The 14,520-nt window shown below is 39.6% G+C and overlaps 1 protein-coding gene across 2 annotated transcripts; it reads right to left on the bottom strand.

Moving 5' to 3' along the window:
• Positions 1 to 889: 889 nt before the first annotated feature.
• LOC121325164 (zinc finger protein 821-like) lies at positions 890 to 11,651 on the bottom strand. Of its 2 annotated transcripts, none has more exons than XM_041267483.1 (6): positions 11,197 to 11,651; positions 4,981 to 5,112; positions 4,529 to 4,635; positions 3,211 to 3,309; positions 2,780 to 2,946; positions 890 to 2,659 (listed from the first exon to the last, which is right to left on the bottom strand). In XM_041267483.1, the coding sequence occupies exons 1-6, from the start codon at positions 11,234 to 11,236 to the stop codon at positions 1,897 to 1,899; spliced, it is 1,308 nt and encodes a 435-aa protein (XP_041123417.1). In that variant the 5' UTR covers positions 11,237 to 11,651; the 3' UTR covers positions 890 to 1,896. The 2 variants fall into 2 exon arrangements, with proteins under 2 accessions (XP_041123417.1, XP_041123418.1); XM_041267484.1 differs by having other exon boundaries at positions 4,981 to 5,094.
• Between the last annotated feature and the right edge of the window lie 2,869 nt (positions 11,652 to 14,520).

Below are 14,520 nucleotides of genomic sequence, written 5' to 3'. Positions count from 1 at the left end.
GGACAGGCATATTACTCTCTGCTGAACACTGTTTTTTTTTTTAACAACTGAAAACAAATGCAGTTCACAACATGCAATGTTAGCCAAAACTACAGTCTTTTAAAAAGTCAGTCACAATGTTTCACAAACTCTAAAGAGGAGCCCTTATTCTAGGGTGCTTTGAGTTGTACAGTATATTCTAAACATGTGCCACCACTAAACAACAGTGGATTTGTTTTAAATATGCTTGTATTTTATTGTAATATACTTTTATATTTGTTTTATTTTATCATCATGAATAGCTGCTTTCTTTTTTTAAGTAATAGTTCTGTACCATGATTATTTGCCTGTGTAACAGGAATCACTTTGGTTAGTACTAGTTACCACATCTGCAATTGTCTTTACCAAATACCATATTACCAAATCAAAATTATTTGAATTGGAACACTTAGTTCCACTTAGAATTGCGGGCCAGTAAAAAAAATCTCCTTGAACCATTTAAAGTGAGCAAATGATTAATTAGCATATGTATCTGGGGGGCTAACTGTAGTGTAAAAGGGCTAATTTATAAATATTTCAGTGGTCATACTACCTCCTTGTTAAATAGATTAATTTTATGATGCAGATGAAAAAATAATTTGTTTACTTGGATGTTGCCTAGCTGCAGGAAGTATGTGTATTTTCATTGTACCACCTAGATTAGGGCCGAGGACATCTCAAAAACAAATTACCAATGAAAGTTTAATCTACTGCAGTATGGTTTAAATATGAAGATGACAAATATTTGAATGTACATAACTTGACAACAATGTGATATATATATATATATATATATATATATATATATATATATATATATATATATATATATATATATATATATATATATATAAGCTCAAAGAGCCAGCTGCTCAACATTTCGATATGTTGTACATATCTTTCTCAAGGGAGCCATATATATCACATCACATCACACTGTGGTGTCTCCAAATCTGCAAGTCCTGCCAAAAAAATTTAGCTAAGGCAAAGCTAAAGTATTATACTTGTGTTACTACAACAAGCTTTGTGGCACCCTTAATATGGAAGAAAACGATACAGTCTTATACACCAACTGTTTCTGTTTTAGTGCATTTTAAGAACTTAATTAAAATTGAAATTCTGTACACCTACTGGCACTGGCTTTGTGAATGCACCCTCTTAAGTCCAATTAGGTCACTACACAGTGAAATCACTGCAAAGTCCGATCCAGAGGTAGTTGATTCAGTGAATATAAACCGGCTATCAACCCATATCGGCACTGAGGCAAAGCCACGGATAACAGCTGCCAGCGACTTCCAGTCACTGGTCTGCAAAGTCCAAGTAATTAAAGTCTACTCCAGTCAACATTATCACTATTTCTTGATAAGCTAACTTTTACTTTGTTGCATCAGGTTGTCTTCACGTCACTCCTTGCAATAATACAAATAAAAAATAAAATCTTACAACTTCTCATTCACTTCAACATACAGTAATTAGTCGTGCCAACTAAGGTTGTTTAAATTCAAATGCAGAAATGATTTTGTATCCTTCAAGGTCAAATTCAGCACAAGTCAATTCTAATGCTGTACAATCCTTTACACATAGATGGGTTAATTGATTCTGTTGCTAATTTTACCTCTTCACGTCCCTTTAGTTCAGTAACTAAGGACAGAAGGGGCTATGCTCCAGTTTTCTCAAAATAAATTGAAATTGAATGAGGTACCGTACAGTACAGTAGTACACAAGCTACTGAGTTTTTATTAGTGTAGTGTGCAGCAACTCATTCACTTTGTTGGTCCAACAGAAGGAATCATAAAATCCTTTTATCCCTTTCTTGTGAACCAGTTTTGTGGCTAGATTCAACCAGAGGTGGGGAGCGGCTTCAAACCCTTTTCCGTGCTAGGGCAGTTTCATGAAGAGGCTGTTGTCTAGACTCGGGCAGGGCATGGGGAACGGGAAGAGGTTCATGTCGGCAGTAAGAGCCGCCATCGCTGCAGGGTCGTGCTCAATCTGCGTCCGCAGAGTGGGGTCAATCTTCTCCAGCCTCCGTTTAAGCCGTTTGGCCTCCCTCTCCCGGATGAGCCGGGCCTGCCTCTTTTCAGGAGTCTCGGTGGCTCGTTTTTGCCGCATAGCCTCCCGGTCCCGCTGAAGCCTGCGTGCCCTCTGCTCCTCCGTCTCCTGCATTCTCTGGAGGCGCTTGGACTCGCGGTCCCTCAGCCTGCGCAGCTCACGTTCATCAGGCGACTCCTTGGCCCGCTTGCTCTTCTTGGCCTCCCGCTCTCTCTCCAGGCGGTGCATCCTCGACTCCATGGGTTCGTTCTGCCTCCGGACCGCCCACTTCCTCATGGAGGATGACTGGACCTCCACTAGATTCTGGTACGCCACACAGCTGTTGCAGACCAACAGGACCCCAGCTGGGTAGACAGGCCCCGGATTCAAGATATCTGGAAGCAGAGGGAGGGAGGGTGTTGGAGAGTTCAGGCTGTCTGAGAGTGAAGGGAGCGATGGGAGAGGAGGTAGCTGAGGGAGAGTAGGGAGCGGAGCGATGGAGGAGGCGAGGTTGGGTATGAGATTTGGGTTCAGGTCTGGAAGTGGCTGGGATAGAGAAGAGCCCCCTTTGCTGTTGCTGTTCTCAGAGTTGAGGAAGTCTCGTAGCTTCTCCCTGCGCACGGGGTGACAAGAGGAGCCACGGATTAATAACATGCAATAATATACAACAATTCACAAAGTCATTATTTAAACATGTTGAATTGGGAACAATTAAATTAACTCAAAGACAGACCTGTTGAAGTTGTTCATGTCAGTGAAGTGGGATCCACAGACTGCGCAGTTTGAGAGGCGATCCTCAGAGTGGATAAGGAGGTGTCTCCCCAGAGAGCCGGGTGAGCTCAGAGCTCGCCCACACACCGGGCACACGTAGCTCTTACTGCTTCCAAGCATAGTCGTGTGCTACAGAGGGAGGGAGACAGAGAACAAGATAGAGATGTGTTCACTGACTGAACAATGAGGGTGGGGTTAGTATGGAACATAATAATAAAGTGCCAAGTTGCTAAAACAGTAGTTTGAAAAATTATTGCTAAGAATATAACATATTGGTAATATATATTTTAAAAGTACCATTGCAGTGCTGTAACAGGAACATACAGTTCCTCAAATGTAGGGATAAAAGGAGTTAAAAAAAACAATGTTTAAAAAAAAAAAACCTCTTGGTACCTGGTAGACGTGTGCAATGAGCTGCTCCGGGTTGCCACACTCCACATGACACAGCGGGCATATGTAACCATTATTCAAATCATTGCCCCCATTGCACTCCTACAAGGCACAAACACGGGGAGCAGTCAATTAGAAAACCCAGTCACTTGTATAAGAATTAGATGATCACACAGGTTCAAAGTATAGTATAGAACTGAACTGTCAAACCAGATCTTGCAGACCTAGGATGTCACCCAAGAAAGAGGACCCAAGGCAACACTCAAGAGCTCAAGGATTATACTGCACCAAGAACTTAATCTTCATTTAAGAACAACAATATATTTATTCTGCTTTTAGTTTTGAAATAATCGTTGGACGCAATTCCCCTTTAACTTGGATAAACCTTGGTACACAACAGTTACAAATAATAAAGCAGAAGTTCTCATATACAAAATGAGTCAAGTTAGAAAAAGAGAGTCCTCTATACATAGGTCAGCTATATAAAGCTGGGATATACATAAAATACGGTATAGAGTGCAGCAAAGCCGACATACACACCATCAATGGGTTAACCTTGAGTAGGGTGAAAACCAGCTTGTATTTTACAGCACCCTATACAATATATAATATTAATACAACATAATTTAAATTAACTGATACATACCATCTGAAACAAAGACTTTTTAGCTGGCTGTCTATCAATATCAGCCTCTTTGCTTACACTGTGTAACAAAAAAAATTGTTTTTTTTGTTCCTGGGTAGTAAGTGTTATTTCCTAATTGCTTATGCCTCAAAAGTATAGAAAATGGCTATTATTCCCACAAACTTTGCTTTTGTGACCAGGACAGTGATATTTCAAAATATCACTATTTCCAATGGGAAAATGGGCAAATGTGTGTCTTTTCGTTCACATAAAGTCAGAAAAAAACAACATATGAATCCAAATTAACATGTATTTATACTAAAGTAATACAAAGATGACTACAAAAGATTTAGAAGTGAGTAGTTTTTTGAGATTTACGATTATACTGTAAATACAGGAACAAAACCCACCCACCCAGGAACAAAAATTGTGTTACATAGTGTTATATACCTGTACACACAGTTATTACCCTTCAGCTTGGCCCGTGGCTGCTACCTCAACACATCAACCCCCTTCCATAACTCCCCATTTTGGAAAAAAAAATGTCAACTTCAAAGCCAAGTATACAGTCAAGTAGATTTCAAGAGTTCAAGATTTTGATGGGTTCATCTGTCTAAAATGTTGGGCTATTGAGAAGGTTTTTGGATAGGGTAACAGTGGAAAAAACAGTCAAGCATTGCTTCTCTCTCAATTTACCTCTTTCATGTCCCCGTCAGAAGGGCCACACTTCGGGGACATAAGGGTGTCATCAGTGGACGTGTTGGAAGATGAATCAGGATTATCTTGGTCACTGTCGCTATCCTCTACAATAAATAAATAAACAAATAAATAAATACTGTGCTGTCGGCAAGGAGATTTGCAGTCAAGCAAAACATGCAAGTATTAAGGGTACTATGACGTCTTTAAAAAAGCAGTTTGATGAATTAGAGAACATTTTATATTGAAGAAGTCAACTGCCTACAGCAGGATTCAAGAATATCAAACTATTTTACTCTAAAATAGACTTGGAGTCTAAAAAAAGGGTAGAGAGGGAAATTTACAAATGGCTAAATATTAGGGTGATTTTTTTTCTGCATTTGCAGTGTTTTCTAGCTTGCATTTAATACTGTGTGACGAATGAAAACCTTATAAAACACGGGCTCACTCACCCGAGACGGTGTCCTGTTCATCGGCCTCATGGGAGTTGTTGCTGAGGCTCTCGCTGTCCTCTGTGAAATCTGCTCTTCCCTCCATTGCCACCGAGTGCTCTGGGCCAGCCAGCCCTACCGAGGGGAAAGACCCTGGGGAGGGCAGAGAAAGGAGCTGGGTCAGAGCAGTCTGGGGAGCCGTGCTTGGAGCACTCGACGTGACTCTTGTGAAAGAAGGTCAGATGGCCTCATCCTTCCCATGGAAATGAAGATGGCACATTTGTTAAACCGATACAGTAAGTTATCTATATCATACTAATGGCACGCTCAAGATATATGCAGGGATGAGCCTAGAATACACAGAAGTCTGAACTTCAACAATGATTGGGCTTACCAGCGGTCTGATATTAAAGACAGCTAATGTAACAAATGTTATATTTTCCGAAAATGGCCCTCAACCACTATCTAAAAGAACCACCACCAACATGTCAGTATGAATGTTAGTAACATATGTAATAATGATCACGTCTATTCAGTAGACAAGTACACCCAATCCCGATCACACAGTGCTGACTAATGCCTCTTTTCCACTGTACAATGAGCCACGGCAGGGACATACTGAGCCGTCACGGTGCAGTTAAGGCGAGCCTGGGTTGTTTTCCACTGCAGAGCCGAGCCATGCTACTGACATCACACGCAACGAAAGACAGTTAAGACAGACATTAATTAACTCAGTTTGCCAAAAGATGTGCAAAGAAAAAGTGTTCAAAAATGAATAGACCAATGGTACAGCTGTATCTTGTATCGCTTATTGGAGGCAGTGTGGTCCAGTGGTACCAGAAGGTCACTGGTTCAAATCCCACCTCTGCCACTGACTGACTCACTGTGTGACCCTGAGCAAGTCACTTAATCTCCTTGTGCTCCATCCTGTGGATGAGATGTACAGTTATGCACAGTCCCCAGCCTACCTCTGTAAAGAGCCTTGTGATGGTGGTCCACTATCAAAGGTGCTATATAAAAATAAAAGATATTATATTATTATTATATTTTGTAAATATATTTTGGAATGTCTTTATAATCTACAAAATATGTTTTTCAAAATACGATTTCCCAAAGACATCCTGTTTAAGGATAGTTGTTTTTTGTTTGGGTGCTTAAAAAAAAAACAAAAAAAAAAGAAAGAAGCTGTGCGAGCTCAACAAGAGCCGTAGTTGTATGGATGGCACAGCTGTATCTTGAGCTCAACGAGAGCCATAGTTGTATGGATGGCACAGCTGTATCTTGAGCTCAACGAGAGCCGTAGTTGTATGGATGGCACAGCTGTACTTGAGCTCAACGAGAGCCGTAGTTGTATGCATGGTACAGCTGTACAGTATTTTGTTTGACTATATTTTTTTAAATAAGTTTAGAATTTTTATTTTTGCATTTTGTTTTTCTTTATATTAATATAATAAAGGTCAAGTGTGTGAAATTTGGTAGAATTTGGCATTTTTGAGTGTGTGAGTGTACTGTACCCACGGCTTATGTCCATTTGCTTCAAACCGTCAGAAATTCAGGCATAAACTTTCTAATTTTTGATGCACGACTCCAGATCTTCTATCTGCCCACAGAGAAACTAGAGCCTGCATTTCCTCAGGGTCCCAAGGCAATTCTTAAAGAAATATGTTAACATGGACTATTCTTGGAGACTACTTTAAAGCCAACTGCTTTTCATCTTGAGGAAAAAACTTAACCTTGTTTGCTTTGAAGCTTGCACGTTGATGCAGAACCCCACCTCGTGTGTGTGTCCTGTGGGATTGTCCTGTGGGATAAATACTCTTCACATAGTTACACTTTAGCTCAGTGATAAACACACACAAACATTATTTTCCCTGCTTGAGCCCTTTCCACTTACATAATCTGAACTCCTGTTTCTTTACTCATACACACAATACAACCCATTACTGGTGCTCCTACTGTACTAAATTAACAAGCTTACTCTACGGCATATGCAGTGATTGATGTCACTGAGACGCCCATCCCCCACCACTGCATTCTGTCTGTACATCTGTCTCCCAACTCCCACCCTGCCTGCCTCCCTCCCTCCTGCTCTCTGATGTTATCTCTTCGAGTCTGTGTGTCTGTAGGCAGGAGGTGACGCAGTGTCTGACTGAAACCAGACAAAGAGACAAACTGATCAGCCGACACAAGAGGATGGGGATGGGGGGTGACTTTGTAATTTAAACACATGATCTGCCTACAGTAATTACATAAACTTGACAAAGAAGCAAATACATATATCTAGACATGTTCCCTGTTCACACAACCCAAATAATGCAACAGCTTTGTAATGACAAGATGAACAGCTCTTTCATGTTATCAAAATTTTTTATGTTCTCGTTATTTATCAAAATCGAGTCATCCAAACAAAACTTATTGTGAGAAAACTAGAAATAAAAGAATAGAAATTACTGCAGTCAATTACAACTTAATTTGAATGCATATACTGGGGGAAGTTTGCAAAATGCGTATAAAATCCAAAATCTATTAGATGCAAGGAGTATTAATAATAATCATTTTAATAACAATAATAATAATAATTATTTGTATATAGCGCCTTTCATAGTGGACCACCATCACAAAGTGCTTTACAAGATACCAGACTATATTGGTAAATGTTTTAGCAGATTAAAAAGTTTTGAATGCAGATGCCAAAAACACAGTGAGCAAGCCATCTAGAGCTCAAATTCTCTTCCAAGTAAACTTCAAACATTATGACAGTTTGGCTCCTTGTTGTCTTTTAGAATCATGTTGGTTCAGCTGTTAAGAGTGCGCTAAACATTATTTATTTTTTTTTTTTTTTTTTAAAAGGTAAAGTGGTATAAAAGCTAGTGAAGCCTTTGAGGCCATTAAATTTAACCAAGTCAAGTAATAAACATTTCATTCCCTCATAAAAACAACAGCAACATTAACCTAAACAGATGTGTTCTTACAATGTTAGCTTTACAACTGAGTAGCTAGTTTTTTAAAAAACTTTATAAAACACTATGTATTTATTTATTTATTTAACTGTCATAGGACACCCCCTTCTTTACATTTGCTACTATTGAATTATAACTTTTGTAAATAAAATTCAAACCAATGCACTGCAACAATGTTCTGACATTCAGCAAGAGGCGACAAACCTTAAAAAATGAACACCAGCCTAACAATGCTGAACAAAGACAACAGTATTAAATTCAGATTGCACAAAATAAAAATAAAACATTTAAAAGAAAGTTTTAAAATAACTGAAACTTGAACTATTTTGGTCTCCATTACTTATCTATCTTATTGCACCCTGCTTTCTTGAAGGAGATTACAGTAGCTGAAGATCTTATAACACTGTGTAACAATTTTTTTTTTTTTTTTTTTTTTTGGTTCCTGGGTAGTAAGTGTTATTTCCTAATTGCTTATGCCTCAAAAGTATAGAAAATGGCTATTATTCCCCAAAAACTTTGCTTTTGTGACCAGGACAGTAATATTTTGAAATTTACCTATTTTCCAGAACATTCCAGATAGATTCAGTGCTGAGTAAACTTGGAGTAACTTCTAGAACTTTCTAGTAATATAAATAGTAGTATAGATACAGGGACCTTAAGCCCACCAGTTCAGTTTAGTTCCAGCTGCCTAAGTGGATACATATCTGCATTTTTCTGAGATGGCATCAAGAGGCTGCAATGGTGGCATTCCTGATGGGTCTCCAAGGCAGTTTTACCCAGTTTCCCTGCTATCTTTGCCTTTGGGACAGCAGGGACACCAAGGCGCACTACCACAGGCGGGACCGGCCACAGCGGACCAAGTTCTCTGTGGGAAGGAACAACGTCAAGTGGGAGCCACTGGTGGACCCCCGGAAGGTGCTGATGCCACCACTGCACATCAAATTGGGCCTTATGAAACAATTTGTCAGAGCTCTAGATGAGGAGTCGCCAGCCTTCAGGTACCTTCAAGACTTCTTCCCTAAGCTGTCTGAGGCAAAGGTCAAAGCCGGTGTCTTCGTCGGACCACAGATAAAGAAGATCCTGGAGTGCAATGAATTCCCCAAGAAGCTCACTAGTAAGGAGAAAGTGGCTTGGAACAGCTTTGTCGCAGTGGTTCGGGGCTTCCTGGGCAATCACAAGGCCGAAAACTATGTGGAGCTGGTTGAGACTCTGGTGAAGAACTACGGTACAATGGGCTGTAGGATGTCCCTCAAAGTCCACATCCTTGATGCTCATCTTGATAAATTCAAGGAGAACATGGGAGCGTACTCGGAGGAGCAAGGCGAGCGCTTCCACCAGGATATACTGGACTTTGAACGCCGCTACCAAGGACAGTATAATGAGAACATGATGGGAGACTACATTTGGGGGCTGATTCCTGAAAGTGATTTACAGTATAATCGTAAATCTCGAAAAACTACTCACTTCTAAATCTTTTGTAGTCATTTTTGTATTACTTTAGTATAAATACATGTTAATTTGGATTCATATGTTGTTTTTTTCTGACTTTATGTGAACCAAAAGACACAAAATCACCCGTTTTCTCATTGGAAATAGGTAAATTTCAAAATATCACTGTCCTGGTCACAAAAGCAAAGTTTGTGGGGAATAATAGCCATTTTCTATACTTTTGAGGCATAAGCAATTAGGAAATAACACTTACTACCCAGGAACAAAAATTGTGTTGCATAGTGTAATCCCTTTGACTTTTTTGGCCATTTGGGAGACATCTCACTTACAAATCAAGATCTCAAACTAAATGCCATCAATCTGTAATCCAATTTGGGAGGCCTAAACCCATTATAAAATAACCCCGAATTCCTCTGGCTGTTTACCATTCACTGCAGCAGCAATCAACGTGCCTCTAAAAGAAAGAAAAAAAAAAAACTAATGCAAAACTAATCAGGGTCAGCAAATTGAATATAAAATGCTGTAGCAATATGGCGTTTAAAATAAATAAATCAATAAATAAAAGTGGGCCAGCTCTGAGCACACATTGTTTCGGAAGCAGGTACCAGACCTACCAGGCAGGTACTGAACAAACCAAGTTAATTTAAAATCCTCCTTACACATGCATTTCAACTGTGTTTATAAAAAATATCATAAATATCAATGGAGGGCTCCAGTGATCCCATACAACACAGCTGGACACTGAACCCTTCTCTACAGGGAGACAAGGCTGATCCAGTGGAAGAGGGGGAATAGCATCTCACGCAAGGGTACAGTATTCTGCAAGTGCCCATTTATTGTATATTCTGTATTATGCTGATGGCAGACATACAATGACAATCTATTGTTGTTTCTTAGTTCTGGGTATTAAGCTACATCAAAACCATGATGGATGTTTAAGGGTGAGATTGCAGTGGCCACAAGCACCCTCTGTGTAGAGTAGGCCGGATTAGCAAAATGGGGGTCAATTATGTAAATCACATTTCAAAACCTAAATAGAAGCAGGAAAGAAAAAAAAAAAAGTATTACTGGAACAGTCCACTGTTAATAGTATATTAAATTTCACAAAACATCATGCACAATGTTACATGTCAAAAGGCTGGTGTGTGGTATCCACCAACACCACTACCTACAGTATATATACTTCATGACTGCACGGCTGTACTCTTCAAATTCACTGCTATTGATAACTTTCGGTATTTATTGGTGACCGGCACCTCTCCTAGTGGAAAACTGCCAGTTCTATGGTCTACCTAAGAGAATATTAGCCAGCCAGATAGGTCCATATACTTCACACACTTAAAGAGGACCACGGGCGGTTGGTAAAAGCTGGGATAAAATCCATCTCTGGGTCCTAGATTCAAAATTCAGTTAACATAACACAACCGGTGGCCTTAACCCAACCAGCCATAGGTGGGCTTTAACAGCGTCCCTAGTGTTTTGTTGTCATCAAATGAAGCACTTCAAGACTTGTGACAAGACAGCCCACCTCACATACAAAGCTGCTATTGATAGGCGTTTGAATTTAATGCTTGCACAATGTAGACTTTTTTTTTTTTTTTTTTTTTTTTTAAACAGACAGTAAGCACATCACAACAAATACAACCGACAACCAAGACTTGCCACCTGGCCACCAAGATCATCAATAAATATCAATGTTAACACAACAGCGTAAAGTACATAGAAAAACAACAATACTTTTGTTTCATGTTTTATAACCACGCTTTATAATAACACAAAACATAATTAATCGGTATGTTTAACCATTGCATACCAGTGAGGTACCTACAATTAACTTTGAAAGGGTTGGTCTGTTTTCGCCTGGACATATTATTCTTGTCTCCCAGCTGAGAGAAATTCTGAAGCTCCTCCTCGACCCGACGGGTTTCCAGTTTTCTTCGAAATAGAAAATAGTTATTTGGAGAAAAAAAAATAGCTCCTATTTAAAGGAGCGCAGTAAAAACTATCTTGCGGAAAACCAAAATATCCGCAGATAAAAAAATTACCCAGGCAATAATGCAGAATGCATTTGATTACGCCGTGTTAAAATCGTCTTTAAAAAAAAGGTTTAAAAAAACAGAATTATATATTTCTAACGTGGGACACCGCACCAAGTCTCTAAATGTCTGGTGGGTTTTATTTGATGTAAAATCCAGCCCCTGGTTGAGATGTTCTTCTCCGAGCAGCCCCGAGTATCCCCGAATCTGTGTCGCTGTCGCTCAGTCAGAGCACTGCAGAGACTTACCGCCGACACTCACTGAGAAGACAGATGGGCAGGCCACGGCTCGGAGCCGGGCTGAAGCTGCAACGAGGGGGATTATGGGATACGCACTGAAATAGGAATAATTCGCAGATAATGCCTGAACATTCTCGTGTAATACCTTCTATTTGGGATGTACTTCCCCAACACAACTATGTATGGGTTGATTAAATACGAATTTAACACTGTGGACCTTTCAATACATTCTGTGCAAACACTTTTGTTTTCCCATAATGAAACACAATATGTTGAGTGCTACAAACAAGCAGGTATGTCAATAAAAATACATTCCTTGCCACGGCTGTAGACATCCCCATATATCATCAGAATCTGATCATTTGCATAATGTTAAACAGTGGTAATGCAATGTTTCATAACACTTTCATAAGTAGTTTTACAGACACATGGAAAAACATTAAGTATGACACGTTCAACCAAACCATGTCCACTCCACAAAGGAAAGTGAGGAATAAGAGGAAAGAATACTTTTGAGATTAGAAATCTTAGACTCAATATATATATATATATAAATAGACTATACAGTAATACAACTATAGTAACATGTATTGTTGCAACAGGGTAGCATCACAGCTCAAAATGTTATCCACAGGAAATAAACCCAGAGAAATAAATATGAAATTCATAAAGCACTCTTGCAAACTTTATTAAACAAAAAGGAACACAAAATAAACACAACACAATGGGACAAATAAAATGCTCCAACAAAAACAGGCTAGGCATGTCCCTTCACTGTAAAGCTTGCAAAATCAATCACAATCTCTCTCTCGCACGCACGCACGCACGTGTTTGCTTCCTTTTATACATCTGGCCGCTCCCCACTCAGTATCAATTATCTAATTGGGGAATGGCCACACCTGTGATTGCTGGCAGGGACAGATTTAGTCCCATCCCTGCCAACCTTACATTCCCACACACACTATTCACAGCAGCAGGGCTTCTGCTCTGCCAAAGTCGTGAGGAATCCTTTTCTATTTAAATACAGTAGCACTTTAGAGCACTAAAACAGGTACCTTTGTGTGCCAGAGTTAAGAAAACAGCTCAACATGAGTATCTTTGTTGTATTTTACAATTCATTTTTTAAGCGGGCCTGGGAGTAATTTTTCTGAGGCTGTGTTTTCTAGAGAAGTTTCAATTTTTAGACAGCACACAACAGTCGTGAAAATTGAGGCTACATGAACACTATTTTGTGCATGATTGATTTCTTGAGAGGGAAGTTGAAAAGTATGTGTGAGGTATTGGGGGTAGATCTTGAATGAACACAGCGTATCTACAATGATTGTGATGGGAGCTGCTAATTCACTGTGGGAGGGATGTGTTGACTGCCACATTTGTGTGAATCCATACCTGTCAGCCTCTGTGATCGTAGTGTAGCAGGGCTCTCTGATTTCTGCTACACTATGATGTTATTGATAACCTCCCTGAAGACAAAGAGTCAGCTACAAACTAGTCATTCCTTCTGCTACATTAAAGGCTTTATGTTTCTATTTGTCATCAACTGATTTATTAAATCAAAAGAAAATATGCATGTATGTATCTGCATATACCTTAGGACTGGGACAAAAGAAAAGCACACTACCCCAAGCCAGTTCAAATAAACTTTTGTATATACAACAAAGACAAAAAGAACACAGAAACTGTACAAATAATGGAAGGGTAAATAAGGCCTAGATGGATATTTCTGCTATTTACAACCTAATGCGCCGATGCTTATGACATACGTCTGACTGTGTGACGCACGTACGACAGCCTCCCCTATGTCCCCTTCGCAGCGGAGGATAATTATAATGGAAGCCTTCAGTTTGTGATTAAAGCGAATACTTTCAAACAGCTTCACCACTATGTAAACACAGAACCTGGCTGCTGCAGTAAAAGCCCTTGCCTAAGACACTGATTTGTTTATTTATTACTTTTTTGCAGTTGATTTTTATACCAGTGCTACATGCGAGCATTCTTCAAAAAGAGAAAACAAAGCATTTTAGCACATCCCTACCATTTAATTAAACTGGCCACTAGACGTCTCCTTAACGCTTTCAAATCTTATTCCCAGACCACAAGGGGGAGTAGAAGGAACACAGTTTCAAAGTTCTGCATCTGCATTGGAGCAATGTCAGTTTTTAGCTATCCGAGCATTTGAGCAGCTGTGGACCACAAGCAATAAACTTACTTAACACACTTACTGTATTACAGGTAGAATGGAGTTAATGGATTCCTATTCTGGAGTTTACATATTAATCTGTAGCATTCCCTGTTTCAGGTTAGGTAGAAACACACACACAGATATAACACCAGCAAGTATCACTATCCCTCCTGGGCCAGTACTGAAGCAAAGCACAAGCTCAATGATATTCTGTAGCCTGCTAACGCTAAATTCAGACATTAAGCTAATGCCATGTGTGTTTTGGGGGCATTTAACAACTCCATATGATACCACATGTGTTTTAATCAAGCAATTCAGGTATGACATCCTGCACTGTAAGCTATATTACACGTATGCCGTACATAAAACATTTTTGTTGGTCTGGAATGCAAAAATAATTAAACTTTGTTTCGGCAAAACCAACTTCGCCTCACCAGCACAACCTGTTCAGTGACTGACTCACTATAGCACACTCAATGACTCGACACAGGCACCGACGTCATCACTGACGGCCACGAGGTGAAGTCTAGGTCGCAGCACTCCTCCACTACGCCACCAAGAAATGTTAACACATCCGCTTTACCTATTGAAACAAAATAGACACCCATGGGTCATCTGTAGACCATTTCCTTAAAAGCACCTGTTTCTTCATACATACATTTTTTTCACATCACAATTTGTCCAAATTAGTTTCC

The sequence above is a fragment of the Polyodon spathula genome, chromosome 13 (assembly GCF_017654505.1).
Source record: "Polyodon spathula isolate WHYD16114869_AA chromosome 13, ASM1765450v1, whole genome shotgun sequence".
Lineage (NCBI taxonomy): Eukaryota > Metazoa > Chordata > Actinopteri > Acipenseriformes > Polyodontidae > Polyodon > Polyodon spathula.
Note: the sequence above shows the minus strand (reverse complement) of the source record. Positions and strands in the feature narration are given on the sequence as shown.

What these genes read in the sequence shown, in the direction of transcription:
- LOC121325164 (XM_041267483.1), bottom strand. Translation starts at nt 11,236, where the DNA reads ATGTCCAGGCGAAAACAGACCAACCCTTTCAAAGTTAATT. An exon ending in TGAACAGGACACCGTCTCGG is followed by an intron (nt 4,636 to 4,980) that starts GTGAGTGAGCCC and finishes TATTTATTGTAG; the next exon opens with AGGATAGCGACAGTGACCAA. An exon ending in GACATGAACAACTTCAACAG is followed by an intron (nt 2,660 to 2,779) that starts GTCTGTCTTTGA and finishes CCCCGTGCGCAG; the next exon opens with GGAGAAGCTACGAGACTTCC.